A 26,519-nucleotide genomic window follows, 5' to 3' on the forward strand; every position below is an offset into this window, starting at 1 on the left:
TGGTGCTGTCCGAAGTGTGCCATCGTCGGCCCAGGAGCCAGCGTCGTCGCACCGCCAGCCACACGACATCCCTCGCACGCTCGTCGCCGCGCCGCAGTATATTAAAAAGACGCCATGCCCAAGCGCAAGCGCGACGAGGCGCGGGGCGGCGGCGAGGAGCGGGGCGCGTCGAGCCACCTGCTCGCGGCGAACAAGGACCTCGGGCAGAACTTTTTGAAGAACCCGGCCATCGTCGACGCCATCGTCGAGCGCGCGAAGCTCCAGCCGACGGACAGCGTGCTCGAGATCGGCCCCGGCACGGGCAACCTCACGGTGAAGCTCCTCGCGCAGGCGAAGAAGCTCACGTGCGTCGAGTTCGACCGGCGCATGGTCCGCGAGGTCGCCAAGCGCGTGGAGAACGACCCGCGCAAGCACCGCCTCGAGATGGTCCACGGCGACGTGCTCAAGGTCGCGCTGCCCTACTTCGACGTCTGCGTCGCGAACCTGCCGTACAACATCTCGTCGCCGTTCCTCTTCAAGCTCCTCGCGCACCGGCCCCACTTCCGGTCCGCGGTCATCATGTTCCAGGAGGAGTTCGCCCAGCGGCTGTCGGCGAAGCCCGGCGACGCGCTCTACTGCCGCCTCAGCGTGAACACGCAGCTCCTCGCCAAGGTCACGCAGCTCATCAAGGTCGGCCGCAACAACTTCCGGCCGCCGCCCAAGGTCGACTCGCGCGTCGTCAAGATCGAGGTGCGCAACCCGCCGCCGCCCGTCAACTTCGTCGAGTGGGACGGCCTCGTGAAGCTCTGCTTCAACCGCAAGAACAAGACGCTCCGGTCCACGTTCACGAACAAGAAGACGCTCGCGGATCTCGAGACGTCCTGGAAGACGTTCCGGGCGCTGTCCATGACCGACGCCGACGAGGCCGCGGACGCGCCGGACGTCAAGGCCCTCGTCGAGGCCATCATGGAGGACCCGCGCTTCAAGGACAAGCGCGCGGCGAAGATGGACCTCGACGACTTCCTCGCGCTCCTCGTCGCCTTCAACGAGAAGGGCCTGCATTTTAGCTCGTAACAGCGGGGTCCGGGCACGATCGCGCGCGGGACTCCGAGGCTCGCGTCCTCGTGCGTTCGAGCGTGTCTTCGTGCTTACTTTTGGGGCGGACCGGAGCGCGGCGCGTCGTGGTCGGAGCCCGCGGTCGAATGCGAGTCCGCGGGCTCGTCACGTCTCACAACCGCGCCACGTTGACTGCCAGCACGCATTTGCCCTTGTGGGTGGCAAAGTCCACGGCCTCGCCGGCGTTGGTGCGGCCTTTCAAATCGAAGAACGACATGCTTGTCGCGTCGGCGTGGCAGCGCGGCTCGACGGCAGCGCGGCCGCTTAGACTCTCGTATTGCTCCTGGGGCAAAGATGCCGCTCAAACTGAACTTCAACCAATTCCGAGGCGCTCATAGGCTATTCATAGGCTGGCTGCCTCGCTGGGCAGCCTCGCATCGAGCTGCCTGGCGGCCTCGTGCTCGCTGGCCAAAGCGATGGAGGCGCTCATGTGCGTGTCCAGCGAGCATTCGCTCTCCGATTTCATGAGCAGCGGCTTGTTCTGCGAGGTCGATCCCGCGCGTAAATTGACCTTCGAGACCGTCGACGTCTTCACGGACGAGAGGTTCAAGGGCGGCAACCCGCTGGCCGTCGTCTTCGGCGCCGAGGGCTGCAGCACGGAGACGCTGCAGCGCATCGCGCGCGAGTTCAACTACGCCGAGATCGCGTTCGTGCTGCCGCCGGAGGATCCGACGAAGACCGCGCGCGTGCGCATCTTCACGCCGCTGGAGGAGTACCCCTTCGCCGGCCACCCGAACGTCGGCACGGCCTGCGTGCTCGCGCGGCGCGGCGTCGCGTTCGGCCGCCCCGTCGGCGACGCGCTCGTCTTCGAGGAGGCCGCGGGCGACGTCTCCGTCGAGATCGCGCGCAACGGCAACGGCCAGGTCGCCGGGTCGACGATCGCCGCGCCGGAGCCCTTCGCCGCGGGCCGGACCTTCGAGCCCGCGGACGTCGCGGCCTGCCTGGGGCTGCCCGCGGACGCCGTCGACGCGTCGCTCCACGCGCCCCTGGTCGCGAGCGTCGGGCTGCCCTTTGTGTTCGTGCGGCTCTCGACGCTCTACGCGCTCAGGTCCGCGACGCCGGACGTCGCCGCGTGGCGGGCGGCCCTCGCGGGCACGAACGGCATGGTCCACGCCTACGCCAAGGTCGGCGACAACTCGTACCGCGCGCGCAACTTCTGCCCGCTCGAGGACGCGGCCGAGGACGCGGCGACGGGCTCCGCGAACGCGGCGCTCCTGGGGCTGCTCGCGACGTGCGAGCCGGGCTTCCCCGACGAGGGCACCGTGTCCATCCTCGTCGTGCAGGGCGTCGAGATGGGCCGGCCGTCGTCCGTCTTCGCGCACTGCGACCGGTCCAAGGGCGAGACCACGGCCATCCGCGTCGGCGGCGACGTCGTCGGGCCCGTCTTCTCCGGCGAGATCAACCTAGGCTAGCGCGCGGGCGTTTACGCGAGGTCCGCGCCGCGCCGCGCGAAGCGCGCGGAGTTCGCGCGGACGTAGTCGCAGAACGCGGCGCAGTCCAGGAGCGGGTCGCCGGCGCCCGAGCTCGTCGCGGCGATGAAGGCGTCGCGCTCCTCGTCGGCGGGGACGCGCGCGTTCGCCTCCGGGTCGAGCGCGAGGTCCGCGCGCGACCGCGGGACGAGGCCCGTGCCGTCCGCGTCGAGAAGCCCGAAGACGAGCTCGAGCGCGCCCGACGCGCCGGACCCGACGCCGCCGGCCTCGAGGAGCGCGACGCCGACGAGGAACGCGAAGAAGTCGACGGAATCCGCGTCCTTGCGCAGCAGGTTGAACAACGCGCGCGCGTCGTCCGCGCCGCCGCCGTCGGCGTCGTCGATCTCCGCGGAGTCGCCCCGCAGGGCCGCGCGGAACTGGGCCAGCGTCAGCGACCCGTCCTTCTCGTCGTCGGCCGACGCGAAGCGCTTCAGCGCGTCCGCGGCCGCGTGGCGCTCCGCCGCGGGCCCCAGCAGCCGCCGGAGCGCCGTGAGCTGGACGAGCGTCTTGTGCGGCGGCTCGCCCAGGTCCCGCGCGGTCATGTTGAGCCACATGTCGGCCCAGGAGTGGTCCGTCACGGGGCACCGCAGCGCCCGCGCCATGTCGTCGCGCGTGTTCCGCGCGAAGAGCGCCGGGTCCGCGCGCTCCGCCGCGTCCGGGACGCGCGTGGGCAGGAACTCGAGCCGCAGCCGGTTCCAGGGCTGGAGCATCATGCGCAGGCTCAGCTCGCCGAACTGGGGCCCCGCCGTCGTCCACGACGGGTCCAGCCCCAGGCCGCAGCGCACCGCGAAGGGGAACCGCGCGACGCACGGCTGCACGGCCGCGCCCGGCCCAAAGGCCCCGGGCTTGAACGCGATGAGCGCGCGGCCGTTCAACGTCGTCCCCTCGGGGAAGACGAGCACGGGCGGCCAGGCGCCGGGGGACGTGCGCGTGGTCCGGTGCGCGATCGCGTCGACGACGACCGCTCGGCTCGTCGCGTCCGACCGGTCGAGCCACAGAAGCTGGTAGAGCTTGCCCACGGGCCCGAGCGCCGGCAGGGCGGCGAAGTCGGACGCCGTCACGGGCGTCGCGCCGCCCGTGGCGATGAGGAGCGCGAGCGGCTCGATCATCGACAGGTGGTTGCAGACGACGACGCGCGCCGCGGGATCGACGGCGCCCGCCACCTCCACGCGCCAGAAGCCCATGCCCGCGAGCACGGCGCGCACGCACCACATGACCGGCGCGCCGACGGCGCGCCGCCAGCGCGGCATGCGCTCCGTGTCCGGCAGCACGCGCGAGCGGTCCTCCGCGGCCGCGCGGAGCGGCAAAGCCTCGGGGCTCCGCGCCGCGCCGGCGAAGCGGAGCCGCCGCCGCTCCGCGACACGCGCGAGCAGGCTCTCGGGCCGCGTGCCGTCCCAGCCCGCCGTCGCGAGGTTCGCGAAGACGCACGCGCCGGCGACGGCCGCGACGAGTATCGACAGCCGCGCGGGCAGGACCCAGGGCGCGAGGACCGCCATCTTCAGCCGCTCCGCCGCCGTCACGCGCCACGTCGCGTTGACCCAGGGGTTCGCGACGGACGAGTGGGCGTCGCGCACCTCCGAGAAGACCTCGAGCGACGCGCCGGACTTGGACCGGCGGACGCCGGGCGTCGCCGGCGTCGCGGCCGCCGCGAGGTCGACGCCGGCGGCGCCGGCGCAGCCGTCGCCGAGGCAGCCGGGCACGGTCGCGGCCTCCGTCGACGACACGAGCAGCGCCTCGAGGTCCTCGTTGCGGCCCCGCGTGAAGAGGCCGCAGAGCAGCCAGGAGAGGAAGGACGCGACCACCCAGTAGCACAGCGTGCCGGAGACGCCAAAGGAGGCGACGCTCGCGTAGCAGAGCGCGATCGCCTCGATCATCGTTGACGGCGCGGCGGCGCGGCGGCGTGCGAGGGCGGGGAACACTCAAACTGTGCTCGAGGCCATGTCCACCTCGCGCCTAAATGACGTCAACTAAGACGTCAACTACATCGATGGTGCCGAACACGCTGCCCCTCAGCTCTCACGATGGAAGCCCGCCGCGCCGCCGAGGGCCTCCTCGGCGTGTCGCACCTCTGCACGAAGAAGGAGATCGCCAAGGCCTACCGAAAAAAGGCGCTGCTCGCGCACCCCGACAAGGGCGGCAGCGAGGCCCATTTCACGGCGCTCACCGACGCCTACGCGCTGCTCGTCGCCGCGCGCGACGACGCGGCGGCGTCGCGCGAGGAGGAGGAGGCGCCCGACGCGCTCCTGCGGTACCGCGTCTCGGGCAAGAACGGCGCCCTCGTCCGCGCGGGCGTCGCGCTCGACACGGCGGTCGTCGGGACGCTCGCGCGCGGCTCGCTCGCGACGGTCTTCGCCGCCGACGGCCGCGCGGCGACGGCGACGGCGCCCGGCGGCAAGGTGCGCGTGCGGCTCGCCTTCCCGCTCGCGGGCTGGGTCACGGCGACGGCCGTCCAGGAGGAGGGCGACTTCCTGCGGAACGAGCCCGCGACCCTAAAAGCCGCGATCCGCCGCGCGGGCCGCCGGGCGCCGCGGCAGTTCGACTCCTTCAAGAGTTACGTGGCGGCGGGCAGGCCCGCGGCGCCGCGGCCGCCGCCGCCGCCCGCCGAGGCGCCGCGCGCCGCGGCGGCGGAAACGCGGGGCGACGGCAGCTTCTCGTCGTTCGTCGCCGCGCGGCAGTCCGGGAAAGGGGCGGCGCCGAGTGCGGGCTCCCGGGCCGGCGCGGCGGCGACGCCGAGCTGGGGTTCTGCCTCGAGTTCCGGCTCTCCCGCCGCCGCCGCCGCGAGCGAGGCGAGGCGGATCGCCGATGGCGTCTCGTACCACCCGGACGTCCTCTCGGCCGCGGCCGCCGCGGCGCTCTTCGCCGAGCTCGACGCGGGCGTCCCCTGGGCCGTGCACGCCGACGACTTTGGCGCCCAGGGCCGGCCGACCTACTACTGCGGCGACGACGACTGCGTCTTCAGCTTCGTCGGCTGCCGCCACGAGCCGCGGCCCTGGCCGGCGGCCCTCGACGCGCTCCGCCCGTCGCTCGAAGCGGCCCTCGGCCTGCCGCCGCGGTCGCTGACGGCCTGCCTCCTCAACAGGTACGCCGCGGGCGCGGGCCACATCCCCTTCCACAGCGACGAGGTCCGCGCGCACGGCTTCAAGCAGGGCAGGAAAAGAGAGCGAAATTCCCAACTTCAAAGGCTCCCATCTCGGCCGTTTTCCACTCGTTTCGGCTGACTTTTGGACGAGCGATCATCTCTTGGAACGGCCTCGAAGCGTGGATGCTTTTTCCGGAACGCGCGCGCGCGGAACACTCACGTTGAAGCGACGTTGAATCACCCTTTTCCTGCCCAGGCTTCAAGCGCATCGTCGCGTCGCTCTCGCTCGGCGGGCCGCGGACCTTCCGGCTCCGGCGCAAGGCGACGGGGGACGCCGTCGCCGACGTCGCGCTCGCGTCCGGCAGCGCGCTCGTCATGACGGGCGACGCCCAGGACGACTACGAGCACGAGCTCCCGCTCCGCGGCGGCGACGCGGCGCGGATCAGCTGCACGTTCCGCTCCATCGTGCCGGGCTTCGAGCGCGCCTGGGAGCACATCCACGATAATTAGGTGTTGGGGCCTGATACTTAGGTGACCTCCGCGTAGCAGAGCCGCGCGCGCTCGAGGAGCGACGCGCCCGGGGCGTCGACGCCGAGGTCCGCGCACGCGGCGTCGACGACCTCCTTCGTCGTCCCGTCCGGGGGCAGCCCCGGCAACTGGCGCCGCAGGGCCGCGATCATGGCCGGCAGGGCGGGCTCGGCGACCGGCGGCGCCTCGACCGTGACGTGCTCCGGTCGGACCATCACGACGGCCGGCGGCGCCTCGTCGGGCGCGTCGAGCAAGTTCGGGTCCAATCCCGCCAAGACCATGCGCTGCCGCACGGCGCCCTCCGGCATCACGTCGAGCAGCCTGCGAAACTCGGCGACGTCCGGCGGGGATTCCTCGTCGCGCGGCGGCGCCTCTTCGTCGGCCGGCGGCGGCGGCGCGGCGGCGCCCGGCGTCGGCCATTTCTTGCCCGCGTAGCCCCGCTTCTCGTCCACCTCCTCCGCCCGCGTCTCGTCCGCCTCCTCCGCCGGCGCCGCGAGGCGGCGGTACACGGCCTCGCGCTCCGGCTCCGGCGCGGCCATGACCATCTCGAACGCGTCCTGGCTCGACCGGCCGGGCCGCTCCGGCAGCTGGTACGCCTCGTCGGCCCAGTAGTGTCCCGGCGAGCCGCCGTGGCTCGGCTCGCAGTGGGGCATGCCGCTGTAGTCTTTCTTCGTCGTGGCGTCGCCGAAGACGACGGACTGCGGGCAGCCGCACCACTCGTGCACCGTGGGACAATCGGCGTCGCAGGATCGCCTCAGAATTTTTTCCCAAAAGATTGTGCCGAAGAAATTCAGGATCAAACACGGAATACAGCCAAAAAAGAAGTAGATGCGACAGGCCCAGGCGTCGACCTCGCGCTGGTCGACGCCGTGGTCCTCTTTGAACTGCTTCACCGCCTTGTCGCGCTTGCGCCGCGCGTTGATGCGGTTTTGCTGCCGCCTGTTGTTGGCCGGCATTTGTTCCTCTGGCGGCGCGTCGCTGCCGGGCAGCCCAGAACGCAGCTCCGCGCTCGCGGTCTCGCAGGGTTACAGGGCAGCCGTGGTTCACAACGTCAACGATGCAGCAACGATGCACTACGTGGCACCCGCCTCGGCTTCGGCGGCTGGCGCCATCGATGGCTGCATCGATGGCGCACCTGCCGGCGGACGTGCAGAGTCTGGTGCTCAGCTACCTGCGCGCGGCGGAGATCCTCAACGCCGCGCCGACCGCGAAAGCCTTCGCGCTCGCGAGAGACGACGCCATGCTCTGGGAGAGCGTCGTCTCCGCCGCCGTGCGCGCCGCCGTCGCGGCCTGCAGCGGCGCGGGCCGCGTCGACGCGGACGTCGCGGCCGTCGAGCGCGCGCTCGTCGAGCGCGCGGACGGCGCGGCGTGCTGCCCGCGCGCGACGACGCTGCGGGCCTGGGTGAAGCTCAAGCACCTGGCGCCGGCGGCCTGCGCCGTCGCGGCGAGGCGATCGCAGCACAGGTGCATCCTCTCGCTGCACGGCCGCGTCTTCGACGTCACGCGGTTCCTGGACGGCTGGCCCTACGAGCATCCGGGGGGCCGCGAGACGCTCGCGACGCACCACGGACGGGACGCGGCCAAGGCCTTCGAGGCCTTTGGGCACAGCCACACGGCCCACGCGCTCATGCGCCGCGAGTTCATGCTCTTCGACGGCCCCGCGCATTTAGGCACCTACTTCTTCCCCGCGCTCATGGGCAAGCGCGCGCGCATCGCGCGCGGCTCGCTCCACACGTTCGGCGGGCCCGGCGCGACGTACCGGCCGTCGTCGTCGTCGCGCCTCGTCCTCTTCGCCGTCCTCGCCGCGGCCGGCGCGGTCGCGAGCCGGCTCGCGCCCGCGCCGCTGAGCTTCGGATAAAACAGCGAATTAGGCCTTCCCGAGCTTCGCCAGGAGCTGGCGCTCGAGGTCGCTGGCGTGGGCGTCGCGGAGCTTGCCGCCGTAGATCTCGGGGATCTGGTCGTCGTCGGCGACCTCGCGGAGCGCGGCGAGCGTCTCGAGGCCCGGCCGCGTGATGCGGATCTTCTTCTTCGTGTTCGGGTCCACGAGGGGGCTCACCATCTTCCAGACGACGGAGAACCACTGGGGCGCGTTCGCGATGACCATGCGGGAGCAGCGCTCCGGGTAGTGCTCCTTGGCTATGGCCGCGCAGCGGCGCACGTAGTCGAAGCGGATGCCGCGGCACTGGCTGAGCTGGACGCCGTCGACGTCGAGGACGACGCACTGGTAGGACGTCGGCCCGTCGGGCGCCGGCGCGAGGACGGACCAGGTGAACTCGTGGAGCAGGATGTAGTGGCGCACGAGGTGGTCGATGGTCACGCCGTCGCGCTTCAAGCCCGCGGCGTCGACGTGGCCGACGCGCTCGACGTAGATGAGCTCGCCCCGGCGGCCCCGGCCGCACCAGTAGTGGGGGTAGTGGCGCTTGATGGCGGCGAACTTGGGGTGGGCCTCGCCCATGACCGCGTCGACGTCGCGCTCCCTCCGCCACCGCGACGTCTCCGCCCAGCGCCGCGACGCCTCGCGGACGTCGCCGCCCGTGCCGACGATGAACTTGCCCGGCGCGCCCGTGCGCGCCGACGCGTCGCGCACGGCCCGGGCGTCGCCCGGGTCGACCTTGCGCGGCGCCGCGCGGGGCTTGGGCTTGGCGGGGCCGGGCTTGCCGGCGTCGTCCGAGACGAGCGTCACGGAGAGGCGCCGCGCGCGCGGCGTGTCGTGGCGCGCCAGGGTCCCGTCGCCGTCGTCGCCGAGGGCGCGCGCCGCGGCCCGCAGGCGCCGGGCCTGGGCGCGGACCGCGGGCGCGACGGCGACCAACAACACGGCGAACGCGAAGACGTCGCGCGCGTCGCGCGCGGCCGCGGGGCCCGCCGCGGCGCCGGCGAGGGCCGCCGCGCAGCGCGCCAGGGCATCGGGGCCCCGGCGCCGCGTGCCGTCGACGTCGAAGCGCACGAGGGCGTCGAAGGCGGCCCAGAGCGCCCCGAGTAAGGCGACCACAACCGCGAGCGCGGCCGCGAAGTCGCGCCGCGGCGGCGGCGGCGCGGGTGCCGTCGGGGACGCCGCCGACGCCACGACCGCGTCGTCGTCGTCGTCCTCGTCGGCGCGCACCTTGACGCGCACGGGCTTGGCCGCGGGGCCCAGCAGCGCCTCGACGAACGCCTCGCCGACGTCGAGCGCCTCCGCGAGCACGGCCGGGTCGATGTCGAGGTCGCCGTCGCCGCAGACGAGCGTCAGCGTCTCGTCCGTTTTCACCTCGCCGACGCGGATCTCCTCGTTTTCCTGGACGCGGCGGCTGATGAGGTTCGCATCGCCGCCGGCGACGGACTTCACAAGCGAGACGACGGTCGGCGACGCCGCGCGGTGCGACGGCGACGGCGCGGGCCCGCGGAAGTCCACGGCGCCCTCGACGGCGTCGCGCCGCGCGGCCTCGATGGCACCGCGCCAGGCCTCGGACGTGTCGTCGCCGGCCTTGCATAAGAACCAGCGCCGGAGCTCGCCCCGGTGGCCGTAGAGCTCGACGCGCCGCGGGTCCGCGTCGCCCGCGGCGACGCGCGCGATCTCGCCCAGGGGCAGCGTCCCGCGCTCGTCGCCGAAGAGCACGTCCGTCGCCGACCGCTTGAACCACGTCACGGCCTGGCGCGTGAGCACGACGAACCGCAGCTTCTGCGAGCCGCCGAGCGCCGCGTCCGTGCGCTCCCAGCGGCTCGCGCCCGTGTGGAGGTAGCCCGCGCGCAGCACGCCGAACTGGCCCAGGGTGTGGGCGTCGAGGCTCGCGTCGCCGTCCATGGACTGCGAGTTGACGCGGCGCAGCGGGGACGGGAGCGTGGGCGTCGAGTCGCTCCAGCGCTCGCTCGAGTTCGGCTCCCACGTCTTGCTCTCGCGTAAAGGCGAGTCAGTCATGGTGCGCAGCGCGTATCGACGCCGCGACCTAGCTGCGACGCGGCGTTTTCGGCCCTGCCATCGGGTGGTGACAGGGGCCGCTGTGCTGCAACATGAGTCCTAACATGGTCAACATCGACCGCATGTTAACTTCCCAGAAGGGGGCCCTGCACAACGGTGCGTGCCGCGGTCCCCGGCCACGTCCCCGGCCCGTGCCCGGGCCGTGCCCGGGGCCCCGTGCCGGGCCCGTGCCGGGCCTCCCCGGCCCGTGCCCGGCCCGTGCCCGGGGCCCGTGCCGAGTGCCGGGCCCGTGCCGGGCCGCGTGGCCCGTGCCCGGCCCGTGCCCGGGGGCCCGTGCCGAGTGCCGTGCCGCGTGCCGGGCCCGTGCCGGGCCGCGTGCCCGGAGCGCATTTACCGTGCCGGAACCCCCGTGCCCGCCGTCCCCGGCCCCCGTCCCGGGGCCGGACCGTCGTGCAGGGGCCCGTCCCAGACCGCGCACTCCTGGAGTGCATCCTTCGTCAGAGCATTGTCCGCCATCGGCTGCGTTTGGACGCATACCCCTGGCCCCGTCTTCCCGCGCTTGGCCCTTCTCCCTCGCACGCGAGCTGCGCGCGGAACGCCGCGTGTCGACGCATGTGTGCCGCGTCGCACCCAGTTTCGCGGCCGGCCAGGACGCACAGGCGCCGCGCTTACAAGCACCCTAGGACTCGGCGAGGGACGCGGCGATGGCGGCCTGGAGCATGGCGTTCTCCTCCGCGGCCGTCACCGCGAAGGCGCGCGGCGCGTCCTTCTTCCTGTCGACGAAGGCGGGCTGCTTGAAGACGTGGCCGAACTTGCGGCGCGGCGGGTACATGTGCGCGTCGGGCCCGCAGGACCGGAGGTGCTCGCGGAGGCCGCTGAGGGCCACGGTCGCGCCGCAGTGGCACGTCGCGCGCTTGTGCTTCAGGTTCGCGCGGACGAGGCCCGCGGCCGCGGCCTCGACCCTGCCCGTTTTGGCGTCGACGAGGGGCGCCCGGCACATCGGGCAGACGCAGTCCGCCGGGCCCGCGGCCTTGGCGACGTGGTCCTCGAGGCACCCCCGACAGAAGACGTGGCCGCACGCGCCGCCCGTGTCGACGGCGGCCTCGAGCACCTCCGTGCAGATGGGGCAGGCGAACCTGTCGTCGAAGGCGACGGCGAGCATCTTCGCGCCCGTCTCCGCGCGCCGCCGCGACAGGAGCGAGAGCTCCGCGCGCCGCGCCGCGTCGCGCGCCGCGCGTTTCGCGTCCGCGTCCTCGACCGCCCGCCGCGCCGCCTTCTCGTCCGCCTCCAGGGCGGCGCGCCGCCCGGCCTTGGCGACGAGGTCCTTGTCCGCGTTGCCCGCCGCGACCTTGGCGGCCGCGTCGTCCGCCCGCCGCAAGGCTTTCGTCGCCTTCCGGAGGTTTTTGTGCAGCTCCGCGACGTCCACCTCGACCTCGGCGACAGGCGGGGCCTCGTCGTCGTCGTCCTCGTCGGCGAGGTTCCCGCTGCTGTTCGACCGCCGCTCGCGCCGCGGCGCGAGGCCCCTGGCGTCCGGCGGCTTCGTCCGCTGGAGCAGCTCGTGCTGCGCGGCGGCGGCGAGCGCCTCGTCGTCCTCGTTCCAGGCCAGGCCCTTGAGCACCTCGACGCGCTCGCGCCGCTTCTCCGCGCGCTTCTTGTTCTTCTGCTGCGCTTTGGAGAGCGGCGCTTGCTGGTCTGCCTCCTCGGCCTGGTCCTTCCTCTTCGGCGTATTCGTTACGGAGATCCAGTCGCTCATATTTTTGTCACGGGTGAGTCCTCATGGCTGCGCGCGATTTAGATCATCTTCGTCGCCAGACGGGTGGCGACGAAGCTGGGACACGCCGTTCAGGCAGACGACGGAGTTGGCGGAGCTCGATTCAAGTTATCGACCGCATCTTACGCCTCATCTTGCCCGGCGCGCCTGGCAAGGTACGCCTCCGCGCGCTCGCGTCGATATTCGTCGCGAGCATCCACCCGCAGGTCGAGATCTCGCGGTGTTGCCTCGCGTGTCGGACGAGTCCGGCACGACCGATGTGTCTTGAATCGACGGCGCTGGACGCGGTGCTCGGAAAACCGCTGCTTCTCCTGCCGACGGCACCATACGGCTGTGGCCCGCCAAAAACGACGAACGTTACAGTAGCAGCGTGCCCCGGCTAGGAGGCGTCCGGTGCGGCCATAAGGGCAAGTTTCGCATCAGCGTTCAAGGTTGCCGCCCGCCACGCGCGACGCTCGATCGACGCCGTCTCGTAAGCAGAGAAGATCGACCTCTGTCGGTCAAGAACGAGCGCCACGCCACCGGCGATACGCCCCCCTTAGCCCGCTCCGCCCGCTCCGCCCGCCGATCCTTCCATGGCCCGCCTGCTCGCCCTGGCGGTCGTCGCCGCGGCCTACGGGCCGACGAAGCCCTACCAGCGCGCGGTTCCGAGCGTCGCCCGGCGAACGACGCCGTCGCGCCCCGCGCCGCTCGCGCCCCTGTCGGCCTACAACTCGACGTCGGTCCCCGAGGAGTTCAACCTCAACGAGGTCATGGAGCGCGAGCGCGAGGAGGCGCCCGTGGAGCTGCCCGGCGCGGGCGACGACTTCGTCGAGCTCCCTAAACTCGGCGCGGCGCCCGGCGACGGGCGCAAGTCCCCGAGCGAGTTCGAGCTCAACCTCGGCGAGGCCATCGACGCCCTCAAGGCCGACGTGCCGGACTTCCCCGACCGCGAGCCGAACTATGCGGTCTACACGGCCGACGTCCAACTCGCGGACCCGACGGGCGTGCAGACGCGGGGCCTCACGTCCTACAAGCAGTTCTTCGCCATGATCCGCCTCTTCCGCCGCGTCATGATCGACCGCGCCGAGGTCACCTATCGGTTGCGCTACGACTGGAGCGGCAAGCGCATCATCGTCACGTGGTACTCTTCCTGGACCGCGCGCGGGTCGCGGACGCCCGCGCACGTCGACGCGGTGTCCTACTTCCACCTCAACGAGGAGGGCCGCATCTTCAAGCACGAGGTCGACCGCGTGCAGATCAACGGCCAGATGATGAACCCGCCCTACTCCGTCGGCTGGCTCGCGTTCCGCCAGTACGTCTTGCAGGGCCTCGACGGCGCGCCCGCGCCGGCGGGCGCGGGCGCGCAGGCCTGGTTCGACGCGCGGCACCGCCTCGAGGCCGCGGTTACGGACGCCGACGTCCTCTTCTCCGGCACGGACGTCGCCGCGGAGCCGCCCGCGAAGGCGAAGAAGGCCGGCCGCTCGAAGAACCTCAAGAAGAAGTCGCCGCTGGGCAAGCTCAAGCCGGGCACCTGCGAGAACATGTGGGACTGCGACTCGCCCATGCAGTGCTGCGACTTCGTCCTCTTCAAGATGTGCTGCAACGGCGGCGTGGGCATCCCCGCGTTCCAGCCCGCGCTCGTGCCCATCCCCATCCCCGTGGAGCGGGACCCCTACCCGAACCAGCCCCCGCCGCCGGGCAGCCGCTGGTGAACACCACCACCTGTGCCCCCCTCGGTTGTAATTTTCCCGCCCAGAGTTTCCGCCGAGTCGACCCCGCCGGATCCTCCGAGTGCGCCGCCGCTTGTCCTTCTCGTCGCACACATCGCCGGCGGGCTGCCCTTCAGGACCGACACCTCGCACTTTTCTTGCGGGCCGTAGGCGACCTCCGTCCAGTAGGCGTCCGCGTACTCGTCGGCGGTCGGGTCTCTGACGTCGCCTCCCGCCGTGAATTAAGTTCAGCGCTAACATGCAGTTCAGCAGGGACTTCAACACTGGCAATTACCCGGGATTTTACCCGCAGCATGGCCGAATGCGCCCGAGGTGCGAGTGCATAGCTCTGGTTGAGAAATGAGCGCCGAGTCTTTCCTCCGTCACACGATGCAGCACGCGGGCGTCCCAGCGCAAATGATCGACGAGTCGATGCCCGAGGCTCTTCGCAACTTTGACGAGTATCTGGCGGAAGGAAACAGTCGGGCCGCCGCGGAGCTTCAATTTAAAAAGGACATCGACCAAGCAAGCAGCCTCGGGAAATTCATGAAAAGTGAGGAGAAACAGGCAGATGCCGAGCGAACGATACGGCTCGTGCTGCTGAAGATGGGGCTGCCCCAGGACGAGATCGAATTACAGCTGCCCGCGGCGACGCGCTTCTTCATGGTGCAGCTGGCGCGGGGTCATAGCGCGGCCCACGCGTTGAAGCTCTTCCGCGCGCAGAGGGAAGCGATCAAGTTAGCGGAAAGAAATGGGTTGCAAAAAGAGCTTGGCGGAGGGCGATCAGTTGAACTCGAGGAGTGTCTGCAAACTTGTAAAGAGCTTCAGGAAGACTATGACAGCTATGATCAGAACCCCGATCTCAGCGGCGCCTTGTTTGTCCTGAGCCTCCTCGATAAGCTCGACGAGAAGGCGGCGCGCGCCCGCGCGGCCGCGCCGGCGCGGCAGCAAAACCCCGAATCGAAGACCTCCGGATGGCGACGCGCGAGCGTCGAAGATTACGGAAAAGCGATGCGCGAAGCTCTCGAGGAGCTCGCGAAAAGCGACCGCGCTAAGGTCGAGCGTAGCAGCCGGTTGTACGAAGCGGCTATGTGGAAGACCTTGCCGCTCATGAATGAGATTGCCCCGAAACACATGACGTTCGCCGAGCTCGAGAGACACCTTCGGATGCATCGCCGGCGGGAAGGCGCTCGGGTCCGCAGGGGCGTCGTTCCTTAACTAGGGGTCTTGTCTACGGGCCCCTGCACGACGGTCCGGCCCCGGGACGGGGGCCGGGGACGGCGGGCACGGGGGTTCCGGCACGGTAAATGCGCTCCGGGCACGCGGCCCGGCACGGGCCCGGCACGCGGCACGGCACTCGGCACGGGCCCCCGGGCACGGGCCGGGCACGGGCCACGCGGCCCGGCACGGGCCCGGCACTCGGCACGGGCCCCGGGCACGGGCCGGGCACGGGCCGGGGAGGCCCGGCACGGGCCCGGCACGGGGCCCCGGGCACGGCCCGGGCACGGGCCGGGGACGTGGCCGGGGACCGCGGCACGCACCGTTGTGCAGGGCCCCCTTTGTCTGTCACGACTCCCCGAGGTGCCCGCAACCACTCTGCAATCGCTGCTGCAACGAGGCATCGCGTCGAGCCGCCGAGCCGTGCTGCCGCTGCGCGCGTCCAGCACACCGGCATCCGCGCGTGCGGCGCTTCGAACGCTGCTGCCGACGGACGCAGGCGTCGACCTCGCGCGCGCGCACGCACGATATGGAGACGATGCTCATGGTCCAGGTCGCCGCGCTGCTCGCCGTCGTCGCGGCCGTCGGCTTCGTCGGCTGGGCGGCGACGAGCGATTCGCGGTCGGCGCGCGTCTACCGGCGCAAGTGGAAGGAGTACAAGCTGCGCCACAAATCGCGCAACACGGCCAAGCGCGCGCGCGGCGCCCGCGGCGCGGTCGCGCGCGCGTGCCGACGGCGCCGCCTCCGCAGGTACCAGGGCACCAAGGCGGGCTCGGGCTCCTCGGCCAAGGACCGGCGGATAGGATGACGGCGCGGCGCGTCGGGCAAGGTCGCGCGGCGCTTTACGGCGGCGGCTCGGGGCCGCCGACGTAAGCTGCATCACGTGTGAGTTACTCGGCGATGCGCGGGAGCGGGGCGGGGAGGGGCGGCGGCGCCAGGGCCTGCGGCACGGGCGGCCGCGGCGGCGGCGCGCGCGGCGCCTCGAAGTCCGAGTCGGAGCTCTCGTCCGCGGCGCGCGCGGACTCGTCGGAGTCGGAGTCGGAGTCGGCGCTCGACGCCGCGAGGCGGCCGTCCGGCGGCGACGCCGGGGACGCGTAGGCGCCCGTGCGGCCCGAGGCCGCGCGCGCCCTCTTCCGCGGCGGCTCGGGCGCGTCCGACCGGGGCCTGTTGCGGGACCCCGGCGGCCGCCCCCGGGGCCGCTTCGGCGCCGGCGCGTCCGCCGCGTGCACGCCCTTGAGCGACGGCTGGAGGGCCGGCGGCGGCGGCTGGGGGCGGTCGCGGATGGGCGCGCGCGCGAGCGCGCGCGACGCCGTGTGCGCGGGCACGTAGCGGCTCAGGCGGTCGAACTCCGCGGGGCTCTTGATGGAGTAGTCCATGCAGACGTAGCGGTTCGTGCAGCGCCGGGCCTTGCGGAAGCCGTAGTAGTTGAGCTGGCGCACGAAGGAGTCGAACTGGCGGCTGTGGACGCCGTCGAAGTGCGCCGTCGCCGTGTCGTCGTCGACGGCGCCGGGCTTGCCGCGGCCGGACGCGACGTTGGACCGGAAGTACCTGGGGAGCACGTCCGTGATGAACGTGGGCTTGTCGACGACGGAGATCTCGCGGGCCTTGGGGCACCAGGTGACGATAGCCGCGTTCTTCGGGTCCTCGCAGATGAGCTTGAGCGTCCGCGGGAACGACGCGTTCAGCGGCACGCGCGGCACGGACGGCGGCCGCTTCAGGCCCCAGGGGTTGGACGGATTTGGCGGCGGCGGCTCCGCCCGCGACTTGTAGACGCGCGGCGGGGCCGGCCGCCGCGCGCCGGACCGGCTCTTCTTCCTCGGCGGCTCCGGCGCGGCGCCGGCGGCGAAGAGCGCGAGGAGCGCGGCCGCGTCCTCGTGGCCCGCGGGCGCGGCGGCGGCCGTTTCGCCGCCGCCGCCGTCGTCGTCGTCGCTCGAGCTGTCCTCGATGGACGCGGGCGCGAAGACCTTGCGGCCGCGCGACGTGACGGCCCGGGGCGCCTTCGGCGCCGGCGGCGCCGCGCGCTTCTCCGCGACGGGCGGCTTCGCGGGCCAGGTCGCGTGCTTGACGCCGTCGTCCGTCTCCGGGTAGTCCACGAGCAGCTCGTCGCCGGCCCGGAGGCGCTCCAGGACGCGCCACTCGAGGACCCAGCCGCCGAGCCGCGGCACGTACGTGTGCTGGAGCCGCACCTTGGCGTCGCAGTCGTCGCCGCGGCGGTCCTCGTTGAAGAAGTAGGTCAGGGCGTGCGTCGGGCCCGCCTTGAGCTCGTAGTAGACGCTGTTGTCGATGGGCAGGTAGCTCCCGCCGCCCGCGGACCGGCCCTGGCCGCACGTGTGGCGCCGGTGCGCGCCCGTCGCGCAGGCCGCGCAGTCGCCCTCGCCGGGCTTCTTTGCGGCGCCGTCGACGTAGAGCGCCGTGACGTCGAAGAAGCGGTCGCCGGGCTCGAGGTCTTTGACGGCGACGAGGCCGTGGCCGTGGCAGACGTCGCGCGACAGCGACACCGACTTCAGGAGCCGGCAGTGCTCCGCGTTGCGCCGCTGGACGATGAACTCGGGCTCCTCCCAGGAGTCGTGCTGCGGCGACCGCGCCGCGACGTCGCGCAGGCTCCGCAGGAGCGGCCACCAGGCCTCGGGCGCCGCCGCGGGCTCCGCCGTCGCCGCCTCCGCGCGCGCCGCGCGCCGCGTGCCGTGGCCGTGGGCGACGGCGACCGCCGCCGGCGCCTCGGCGGCCTCCTCGGCGGCGGCGCGGCGGGCCGCCGCCTCGCCGCGCGCGCGGACCGCGGCCGGCGTCGGCGGCGTCGGCAGCCGGACCTTGAGCACCTTGGGCGGCCGGCCCCGCCGCTTCGGCGCGGCGGGCTCGGGCGGCGCGGCGGGCTCGGGCGGCGGCGCGGCGGGCTCGGGCGGCGGCGCGGCGGGCTCGGGCGGCGCGGCGGCCTCGGCGGGGTCGCCCACGAGGCTCCGCTGGAGGCGCACGGCCTCGAGGAGCACGTCCGCGGGCAGGTGGCGGAGCAGGTCCGCGGGCGAATACGCCGCGGCGATCGCGAGGGCCAGGGCCCGGGCGACGTCGGAGGACACGGGCTTGGACGCCTCGGCGGCGCCGGGCGCGCCGGGCGGGGGCGGGGGGGCGCCGCCGGCGGGGGCGTCGCCGGGGGTCGCGGCGCCGTCGGGGGTTTCGCGGCCGCCGGCCGCCGCGGCGCCGTCGCGCGGCGGGGGGCCCGGGGGCGGGGGGGCGTCGCGCACCCCGGGCGGCACCTCGGCCTGGGGCGCCGGGGGCGGGGGCGGGGAGGGCGCCGCGGGCGCGGAGGGCGTGACTGGCGACGTATCCGAGTTGGTGACGACGATTTCTAAATCGCCCGACCGGGAGATCTTGAGATTCGCCGTGAGGCCCCCCGTGTCCTGGAGCTCATTGAGGACTTGCGTGAGTCGCGAAAGGGCGTCAGACATGGCGAAAAAAACCGCCCCGGGCGCGATTATTCACGCGCTTCGACTTGGACCCACGCGATGCGCGATTCGAAGACAGAGGGCCGCCGTCGAGCCTAACCTAACTAGCCTCGTCCGCGCGCGGCGCGCGCGCTCCGCCGTGCGCACGCATCCGCGAGGCCGTCTCTTCGACGGCCGCGACGTCTCGCTCGAACGGCCTCTTGTTTGCCCCGCACGCTGTCGCATGGCTTGGAGGCGCGCGTTGCGGTGGCCGTCAGCGCTCCTCCTTCGTGCGCCGGGAGAAGCCGAGCGTCACACCGTGCGCGAGCTTGTTGTTGTCGCGCTTGACCTCGCCGAAGAGCCGCAGGAGCTCGTCGCCCGCGCCGCGCATGAGGGCGCCGTCGGGGTCGCCCCGCAGGCGCCACTCGACGGCCTCATGTGACGGCGCCGATGCGCCGCACACGAGGGGCCGCTGGAGACGCTGAACAAACGCGATCGGTCCCAGGAGTCCCTGCGACACAAGATCACGTCGCTCTGGGACGCGAAGAAGAAGCTGAGCCTCAGACAGAAGCTCACGCTTCTGTTCATGTCCACGGGCATCAAGCCGCACTCCTGGCAGTCCTGCCTACACTTCTTGTTAGGCGCTCTGGTCCGTCGACGAGGAGCCCCAGCCCACGCACAGAGCCCCTCACGCAACCCTTCACTCGTTCGAACCACAAATTAACCGACCCGCCCGCCGGCGGGGGTCGCGCGCGCCGCGGCGCTCAGCTCTTCTGGGAGAGGATCGTGGTGAGGTCGCGGCCCTCGCGGACGGTTTTCGTCTTGGCGATGTTCGCGCCGTCTTCCGTGAGGTGGTTGATGAACTTCTCGATGAGCTCGTCGCCGAGGGAGATGTGCTGCTGCTCGCGGCCGCGGAACCTGCGGGCGAAGACGCGTCGCGCGCGGAAAACGACGAGAAAAAAGAGGCGACGCGGCGGCCGCGCTGGATGGCGAGCTTGACGCGGTTGCCGTTCTTGATGAACTTGGTCGCGGCGCGGCGGCGGACCTGGTAGTCGCCCTCGCCGATCTTGTAGGACATCTTCACCTCCTTGATCTCGTTCGTCTTCGCCTTCTTCTTCTGGTCCTTCTTCTTCCTCTCCTGCTCGTAGCGCATCTTGCCGTAGTCGACGATCTTGCAGACCGGCGGGTCCGACTTCTCCGCGATGCACACGAGGTCCACCTGCGCGGCCGCGCGCGTCGGCGCCGCGCGACGGGACGCGCGCGGACGCGGCGGCGCCGCGCCCCGAGCTCCGCGGCCCGGTCCAGGGCCTCCTCGCGGGAGATGACGCCGAGGACCTCGTCGGGCTCCTTGCCCTGGTCGACGACGACGCGGACCTCCGGCGCGCGGATCTCCTCGTTCATCGGGGGCAGCTTGACGATCTCGCGCTGCTGCACGCCCGGCCGCCCGCGCCTGGGAGCCGACGGGTGGGATGCGCGTGCGGGCGATGCGCGCGCGCGTCGGGCGGGGACGGACGCGCGCGCCCCCGCGACCGCGTCGGCGCCGGCGCGCGCAGGCCCATGGTCGGCGTCGCCCGTCGTCGCGTCGCCCGGTATTTGCCGCCGGAGGACGCGAAGCTGCGGGCCTCGAGGCGGCTCAGCGGCTGGACCGTGCGCACGAGGGCGCGAGCGCTCATCGCCAACATGGCGGTCAGCAGAGAGCGGCGCATTGCATGCAGCTGCGCAGGGCGGACACTGCGGTGGTCCTCAAGTACGAGAAGGGCTCAAGGTCGACGATTGAGGGCGATTTTGCCCTGTGTTGACGTCACTCGCACGCCTCGCGATGGCGTCCACAGGCGCACGGAGCCGTCCGGCTAGCAGTGGACGAGCAGGCAGTGGCGACGCGGGTCGCACGCCCGGCATGGATACGTGTCGGGCATCCGATCGACGGCGCGGGCGCGCGCGGCGACCCCGGCAGCAGCACCGTCATACGACTGGACTGGCGACAAGACTGAACAACGAGTACGCGCCACTGCCGTCGTGTCGCCTCGCATCTCTGTGCGACCGAGGTCGGAGCCGCGCTGTGAGCCGCGCGCGTCGCCGCCTCCTTCTTCTTCGACCCGCCGTGCGGCAGCGGCGCACGCGCGCGGCCATCGTCGTCGTCCCAGCCCGCAGCGCGCCGTCGTTCAAACGCGACCATGAAGCGCGTCGACTCCTTCGGCGCCATCGACTGCCAGCTGGTGAAGCCGGCGGAGGCGGCGAAGATCATCCACGAGGCCATCGCGGAGACCGGCGCGTCGGCCTTCTCGACGAGCAAGGCCGAGCCCGTCGTGCTCTACGTCGCGGCGCTCGGCTCGTACCTCTGCGGCGAGCAGCTCTGGGAGGGCGAGACGTGGGAGCAGTGCTGCGGCGCCTACCTGGCGTGTATCGACGCGACCCAGGGCGCGGCGCTCGCGGCGGCCTTCCGGAACAAGTGCAAGAAGGCGTACAAGGAGGAGGCGGTGGACGCGTGGGGCGCGGACCAGGACCCCGAGCTCAAGACGGCCTGCGACGTCGAGTTCAGCCTCGCCTACGGCGGCAAGTTGTTGCTCCACAACACGCGCCTCTTCCTCAAGTGCGGCCGCCGCTACGGCATCTGCGGCAAGAACGGCGTCGGGAAGACGACGCTCATGCGCAACGTGAACGTCGGCAAGATCGAGGGCATGGACCCGGACCTCGTGTCCGTCTTCGTCGAGTCCCACGCCGACGAGGACCCCGACGACGTGCTCTGCGTCCGCGAGTGGACGACGAAGCGGCCGGAGCTCGTCGAGCGCGGCGCGGCCGACGAGGGCCCGGCCGTCGAGCTCCTGAAGTCCGTGGGCTTCAGCGACGAGTTGCTGGCCACGCCCGTGGGCAACCTGTCCGGCGGCTGGCGCATGAAGCTGAGTCTCGTCGTGGCGGCGCTCATGGACGCGGACATCCTGCTCCTCGACGAGCCGACGAACCACTTGGACGCGAAGTCCGTCGAGTGGCTCCAGCGCTACTTGTGCTCCTGCCGCGCGTGCTGCATGATCGTGAGCCACGACACGGGGTTCCTGGACGCGACGTGCACGGACATCATCCACTACGAGGAGCGCAAGCTCGTGCGCTACCGCGGGAACCTCTCCGCGTTCGTCGCCAAGGTGCCGTCGGCCGCGTCGTACTACGAGCTCAGTGAATCCGGCACGAAGTTCGCCTTCCCGGCCCCGGGGCGCCTCGAGGGCATCGCCACGACCACAAAGGCCATCGTCAAGCTCGAGAACGCGACCTTCACCTGGCCCGGCCGCGACGTCCCGACGATCTCCGACTGCTCGTGCAAGCTCACGCTCGGCTCGCGCGTCTGCGTGCTCGGCGAGAACGGCGCGGGCAAGTCGACGCTGATCAAGCTCCTCGTCGGCGAGAACGGGCCCGACAACGGCGAGTGCCTCTGGCGCCACCACAACCTGCGCATCGCCTACGTCGCGCAGCACTCGTTCCACCACGTCGAGATGCACCTGGACAAGTCGCCGTGCGAGTACCTCCAGTGGCGCTTCGGCAAGTTCATCGACCAGGAGACGCTGAACACGGCGCTGGAGGAGCTCAAGCGCAAGCAGGCCCAGGCGACCTTCGCGGAGCCCGTGCGGCCGCTGCCCTTCACGTTCGAGAAGATCATGGGCCGCCGCGAGGGCAAGGGCGGCATCGAGTACGAGGTCAAGTTCTGGGACCGGCCCGAGCGGCAGAATTTGTACATCGAGAAGGAGCGCCTCGAGCGCACGGGCTTCGCCGAGGAGGTGCTCAAGTTCGACATGCTCGTCGCGTCGCGCGCCGCGGGCCTCGACCTCATCAACGTCACCGTGTCCGAGCTCCAGGCGCACCTCGACGAGTTCGGCCTCCCCCAGGAGTTCGGCACCTACGGCAAGGTCCGGGGGCTGTCGGGCGGCCAGAAGGTGAAGCTCGTCCTCGCCGCGGCCATGTGGAACCGGCCCCACCTCCTCATCCTCGACGAGCCGACGAACTACCTCGACCGCGACTCGCTCGGCGCGCTGTCGAACGCGATCAAGGACTTTGGCGGCGGCGTCGTCATGATCTCCCACTGCCACGAGTTCTACGCGCCGCTCTGCAACGAGGAGTGGCACGTCGCCGCGGGCAAGCTCGCCGTCAAGGGCGAAGCCGCGGACAAGGAGCTCAAGGTCGGCAAGAAGAAGCGCGAGTCCAAGTCCAAGGCCGTCGAGAAGACGACGGGCTCCGTCAACGAGGAGATCAAGATCGTCGTCCCCAAGGACTTCTGGGGCAAGTCCCTCTCGAAGAAGGACGCGCGGTCCTACGAGAAGGCCGCGAAGAAGCGCGACGTCGCCCTCATGCGCAAGATCCTCCAGGTCCCCAAGGGCAAGACCATGCCGGGCGCGCCCGAGCTCGGCGACGGCACGGGGAAATAGGTTCGTAACGGCGCTTCGTACGTTGCTCGTCGCGCATGCGCACCGCAAGCTCGGCATGTCGCAGCCCTGCTAGGACTCCTGCTGGTGGCAGTGGTGCCCAGTGCGCTCGGCGATAAGCGCCCCCGCGACCCTCCGAACACGCCGAGAACGCGGCGTGCTGGCATCCGCACCTCGTCGTGTGCGCCGTGCCTACAGGTGCTATCGGACGTGCCGCGCCTGCGGCACAGCACGGCTCTCTTGCTGAACCATCGCGCGATATGGCCGCCCGCCACGGCGGCGTCTGTCTGTGGTTCAACCGCGGCATTGGCTTCATCACGCCTGAAGACGGCGGCAACAACATCTTCGTCTTCTACAAAGACCTCCGCGACCGCCGCGACCGCGTGCGCCTTAGTGAGAACAATCACGTTGAATACACCGTCGAGCACTACCTGAGGGATGGCGAAGAGGCCGTGAAGGCCGTGGACGTCGTAATCGTCGATGAGGCTGAGCCCCCCGAGCTCGAGCCCGCGCCCGCGCCCGCGCCGGCGCCTCCGTCCGAGCCCGCGCCCGCGCCCGCGCCGGCGCCGGAGCCCGCGGCGCAGCCCGAGCCCGCGCCGGCGCCGGAGCCCGTACCCGACCCCGCGCCGGCGCCGGAGCCCGAGCCCGGGCAAGAGTTGAACGACGATGTCATCGGCGAGATCGCGGAGTACTTGCGGGGCGACCGCGAGCGTCTCGATGCGCGATCACAAGCCCGACAATATATGGACTTTTTGCTGGGTGGAGAAGATGTGCATGCGGCGATCCGACGAGACTGGGCGTATTTCGGAACAGATTACCAGAAAAATCTTCTCGCTGCAGTCCGCCAATTAGATTGGAGCAAGCTCCGGGCTGTCTTGCAGGCTGTCGGATACCCGGAGCAGGACTTGGACGATTTGGATGCTGATTTTGACGATGGCGAACCAGGTCACAACAACGCTCATTACGCTCATTACGCAAATTGGACACGCATCACAGAAGGAGAGATCCGTCCTGGAGGGCCCACGCTTCAGCTTCGCGGAGGCTTCCCTGTTGATGAGCCACTCTTCTGCGCGTACTCGCCACAGGATCGTCCTGACATCGTTCTTGTCGAATGGTGCTCTAACGGTCGGGCGACTTACGTCTTCCACGATGCGACGCTCGGAGAAAGGAACACCGCAGCATTTCTGGACCGCATCTTCTTCTTCGCTGCGCAGGTTCACCATCTGCCGCCTGCCGCTTTGTGGCAAGACCCGACGTTTAGACTTCTGGCGAGAGCAGGCAACTACGGTGCGCAACAATTTGCCGATCACATGGATCACTGCTTTCAGCTCGACGGCGGCGCGCCAGCGGATGGCATCGTCGCATATACCGGCTACTGCCTCCGAGTCAAGCACGACGAGAATCATCTGGAAAGACTCGCAAACCTCCTCGAGCTCAGCAGCGCCGAGCTTCAAAGAGAGGGTGCCCAGTTTAGACAGAACTATCACGAGCGGCGCCAAGCTCGCCGCCAACGCGTCGCTCTTCAAGTTCCCGCTCCCATATCACAACTCCGCGCCATTGGCAACGTTGTTCGCAGTATGCCCAATGGCATGATCCCTGAGGATGATCGTCAGTCCCCGCGTCCCATTCGCTCCTTCAGAAATGCCTCGACCCGACGTTTCGATTGCTCGTAGGCGAGACATTGGGAGCTGCACTCGACACACTCAAGAACCGCAAAATCCAAAAGAAAAAGATCGCTTCCTGGGTCCGGGAGCAGACTCCTGAATTCAATAGCATTAACGAAGACAGTGCCGCGAATTACCTCAGCCAATACGTCAACGACCGCGGCGCTACCTACGACAGATTCGGCCATAGAACAATCGAGCTCTTCAACCAGGCCGCGCGTGCTCTGCAGGCAGGCGAGGCGGCCGAGGCGCCGGCGCCCGTGCAGGAGGCACCAGCGCCGCCGGCCGATCAAGCCGCGCCGGAGGTTGCCGCCGCGGCGGTGCCGGAGCCGGAGGAACCCGCGGCACTTCAGGACGAGCTCGTCGACGACCTGGCCGACCTCGCGATCTAGGCATAAGGTGACCGGGGCTAGCGACACCAGAATGCGAGCTGGAAGCGCAAGACCAGCGCACGCCCGACGACGTCGAGTCATGTTGAACGTCAAGTTGACGCGGGCGAAATCGTCGACCGATGGGAATCCACTACCGAGAGTAAGCGCCACTTGATTGCAAGATAATGCCAGAAGGCGAAAGCAAGTCGAAACGCTTCCGCGGCACCGTTCTGTGGTACACGGCGAAGAAGAAGATGGGCTTCATCAAGCCCGACGAGCCCGACGCCAGCGACATCTTCGTCCACGACAGCGACCTCCGCCCGGGCACGGGCCTCCTCAGCGAGGGCGACGCCGTCGAATACGGCCTGGCGATATTCCGGGGCCGCAACAAGGCCGTCGACGTCATCCTCGTCGGCGACGGCGCGCCGGCGCCGCCGAGCCCCGCGCCCTCGCTTCGTCCTCGGGGCGACGCGCTCGACCGCGCGCGCGTCACGGGCGCGCCGCTGTCGCACGACGAGGCCGTCGCGTTCGTCACGTCCGACGACTGCGGCGCCGTCGCGACGTTCCTCGGCGTCACGCGCGACACCTTCGAGGGCAAGCGCGTCGTGCGCCTCTCCTACGAGGCCTACGTGCCCATGGCCGAGGCGGAGATGCTCAAGATCTGCGCCGTCGCGCGCGCGCGCTTCGAGGCGAAGCGCTGCTGCATCCTCCACCGGACCGGCGAGGTCGCCGTCGGCGAGGCGAGCGTCATCATCGCCGCGGCGTCGCCCCACCGCAAGGACGCGCTCGCCGCCGTCGCCTGGGCCATCGACGAGCTCAAGACGACCGTGCCCATCTGGAAGAAGGAGATCTACGCCGAGGGCGACCCGGCCTGGAAGCAGAACAAGGAGTGGGACCCGAAGACGCTCGGGACCGCGTAAACTTAGTCGGGCTCGTCGTAGTCGACGGCCGGCGGCGCCGCGACGACGACGGGCGGGCGCGGCGCGCCGCCGTCGTCGAGGCGCACGTCCGCGAGGCGCGCGAGGTCCGCCGCGTCGTCGTCGTCCGCCTCGGCGGGGTCCATCTCCGCGGCGTCGGCCGCGGAGACGACGGCGCGGCGCGCGGCGGCGAGCGCGTCCGCGGCGACCGGCGCGCCTGTGCCGAAATCGGGTTATTCCAGCCAAACTTCAAACCTCCCGAGCTCGGTCACATCGAAGTCGATTCGGCTGATTTTTGGACGAATCGATCGCTCTCGTCGAGTTCTCGAAGCACAGCAGATCAAAACTGCCGAATACGCTCACATTGAAGTCGGGTTGAGGATTTGATTTCGGCCCAGCGGCGCGCCGCACCAGAGCGCGAGGTACCGCGCCTTGCGCCGGAGCTTCTTCGGCGCGCCGCGCGCGAGGACGACGAGGCTCCAGGCGTCCAGCAGCGCCGCCGCGGCGACGGCGGGCGCCGCGAGCAGCGCCGCGACGTCGCGGAGCAGCGCGCCGTGGCCCCCGGCGCCGAGGAGGCCGCCGGCGGCCGCGCGCGCGCGCGCGGCCTCGAGCGCCGGCTCGACGCCGCCGCCGCCGCCGGCGAGGGACGCGCAGGCCGCGAGCCAGGCGTTGGCCGCGTCCGCGGCGGCGTCGTGGTGCGCGCCGTCGAAGGCGCGCGCGACGGCCGCGTACGCGTACGCGGCTTCGACGACGGCGCGCGCGGGCGCGGCGGTCACGGCGAGCCGCTCGCCGGCGACCCTCCGCGCCGCGGCCTCGACGGGCGCCCCGGCGCCGTCGCCGTCGCGCCAGACCAGGGCCCAGAGCGGCGGCGCGGCCGCCGACCGGCCGAGGACCGCGGCGCGGTCGCCGCCGGGCGCCGCGGCCGCCTCGCAGCGCCGCTCGGCCGCCGCGAGCGCGTCGGCCGCCGCCGCGTCGGCCAGGCCCGCGCGGGCCACGGCGGCG

At 71.3% G+C, this 26,519-nt stretch overlaps 7 protein-coding genes across 7 annotated transcripts; 4 read left to right on the forward strand and 3 right to left on the reverse strand.

The window, feature by feature from the left end:
* Positions 1-92: 92 nt before the first annotated feature.
* On the forward strand, positions 93-1,071 carry AURANDRAFT_60268 (hypothetical protein; the record flags this gene model as incomplete). The annotated part of the gene is made up of 1 exon (XM_009041669.1): positions 93-1,071. The coding sequence occupies one exon, from the start codon at positions 115-117 to the stop codon at positions 1,051-1,053; it is 939 nt and encodes a 312-aa protein (XP_009039917.1).
* Gpx5 (hypothetical protein) lies at positions 1,046-1,312 on the reverse strand (the record flags this gene model as incomplete). The annotated part of the gene is made up of 1 exon (XM_009041790.1): positions 1,046-1,312. A coding segment is annotated over one exon (267 nt), but the record flags the coding sequence as incomplete, so codon positions are not given.
* Positions 1,313-8,038: 6,726 nt separating this feature from the next.
* Positions 8,039-11,816, reverse strand: AURANDRAFT_66459 (hypothetical protein; the record flags this gene model as incomplete). The annotated part of the gene is made up of 2 exons (XM_009041789.1): positions 8,039-10,091; positions 10,750-11,816. 2 exons carry the CDS (start codon positions 11,814-11,816, stop codon positions 8,039-8,041), a joined length of 3,120 nt encoding a protein of 1,039 aa, XP_009040037.1.
* Positions 11,817-12,409: 593 nt separating this feature from the next.
* AURANDRAFT_66460 (hypothetical protein) lies at positions 12,410-13,528 on the forward strand (the record flags this gene model as incomplete). The annotated part of the gene is made up of 1 exon (XM_009041670.1): positions 12,410-13,528. The coding sequence occupies one exon, from the start codon at positions 12,410-12,412 to the stop codon at positions 13,526-13,528; it is 1,119 nt and encodes a 372-aa protein (XP_009039918.1).
* Positions 13,529-15,633: 2,105 nt separating this feature from the next.
* Positions 15,634-18,550, reverse strand: AURANDRAFT_66461 (hypothetical protein; the record flags this gene model as incomplete). The annotated part of the gene is made up of 2 exons (XM_009041788.1): positions 15,634-17,826; positions 18,476-18,550. 2 exons carry the CDS (start codon positions 18,548-18,550, stop codon positions 15,634-15,636), a joined length of 2,268 nt encoding a protein of 755 aa, XP_009040036.1.
* A 2,173-nt stretch (positions 18,551-20,723) lies between these two features.
* On the forward strand, positions 20,724-22,238 carry AURANDRAFT_1770 (hypothetical protein; the record flags this gene model as incomplete). Its single annotated transcript, XM_009041650.1, has 1 exon — positions 20,724-22,238. A coding segment is annotated over one exon (1,515 nt), but the record flags the coding sequence as incomplete, so codon positions are not given.
* A 2,829-nt stretch (positions 22,239-25,067) lies between these two features.
* Positions 25,068-25,490, forward strand: AURANDRAFT_16186 (hypothetical protein; the record flags this gene model as incomplete). Its single annotated transcript, XM_009041671.1, has 1 exon — positions 25,068-25,490. A coding segment is annotated over one exon (423 nt), but the record flags the coding sequence as incomplete, so codon positions are not given.
* Between the last annotated feature and the right edge of the window lie 1,029 nt (positions 25,491-26,519).

The sequence above is a fragment of the Aureococcus anophagefferens genome, assembly GCF_000186865.1.
Source record: "Aureococcus anophagefferens unplaced genomic scaffold AURANscaffold_23, whole genome shotgun sequence".
NCBI lineage: Eukaryota > Pelagophyceae > Pelagomonadales > Pelagomonadaceae > Aureococcus > Aureococcus anophagefferens.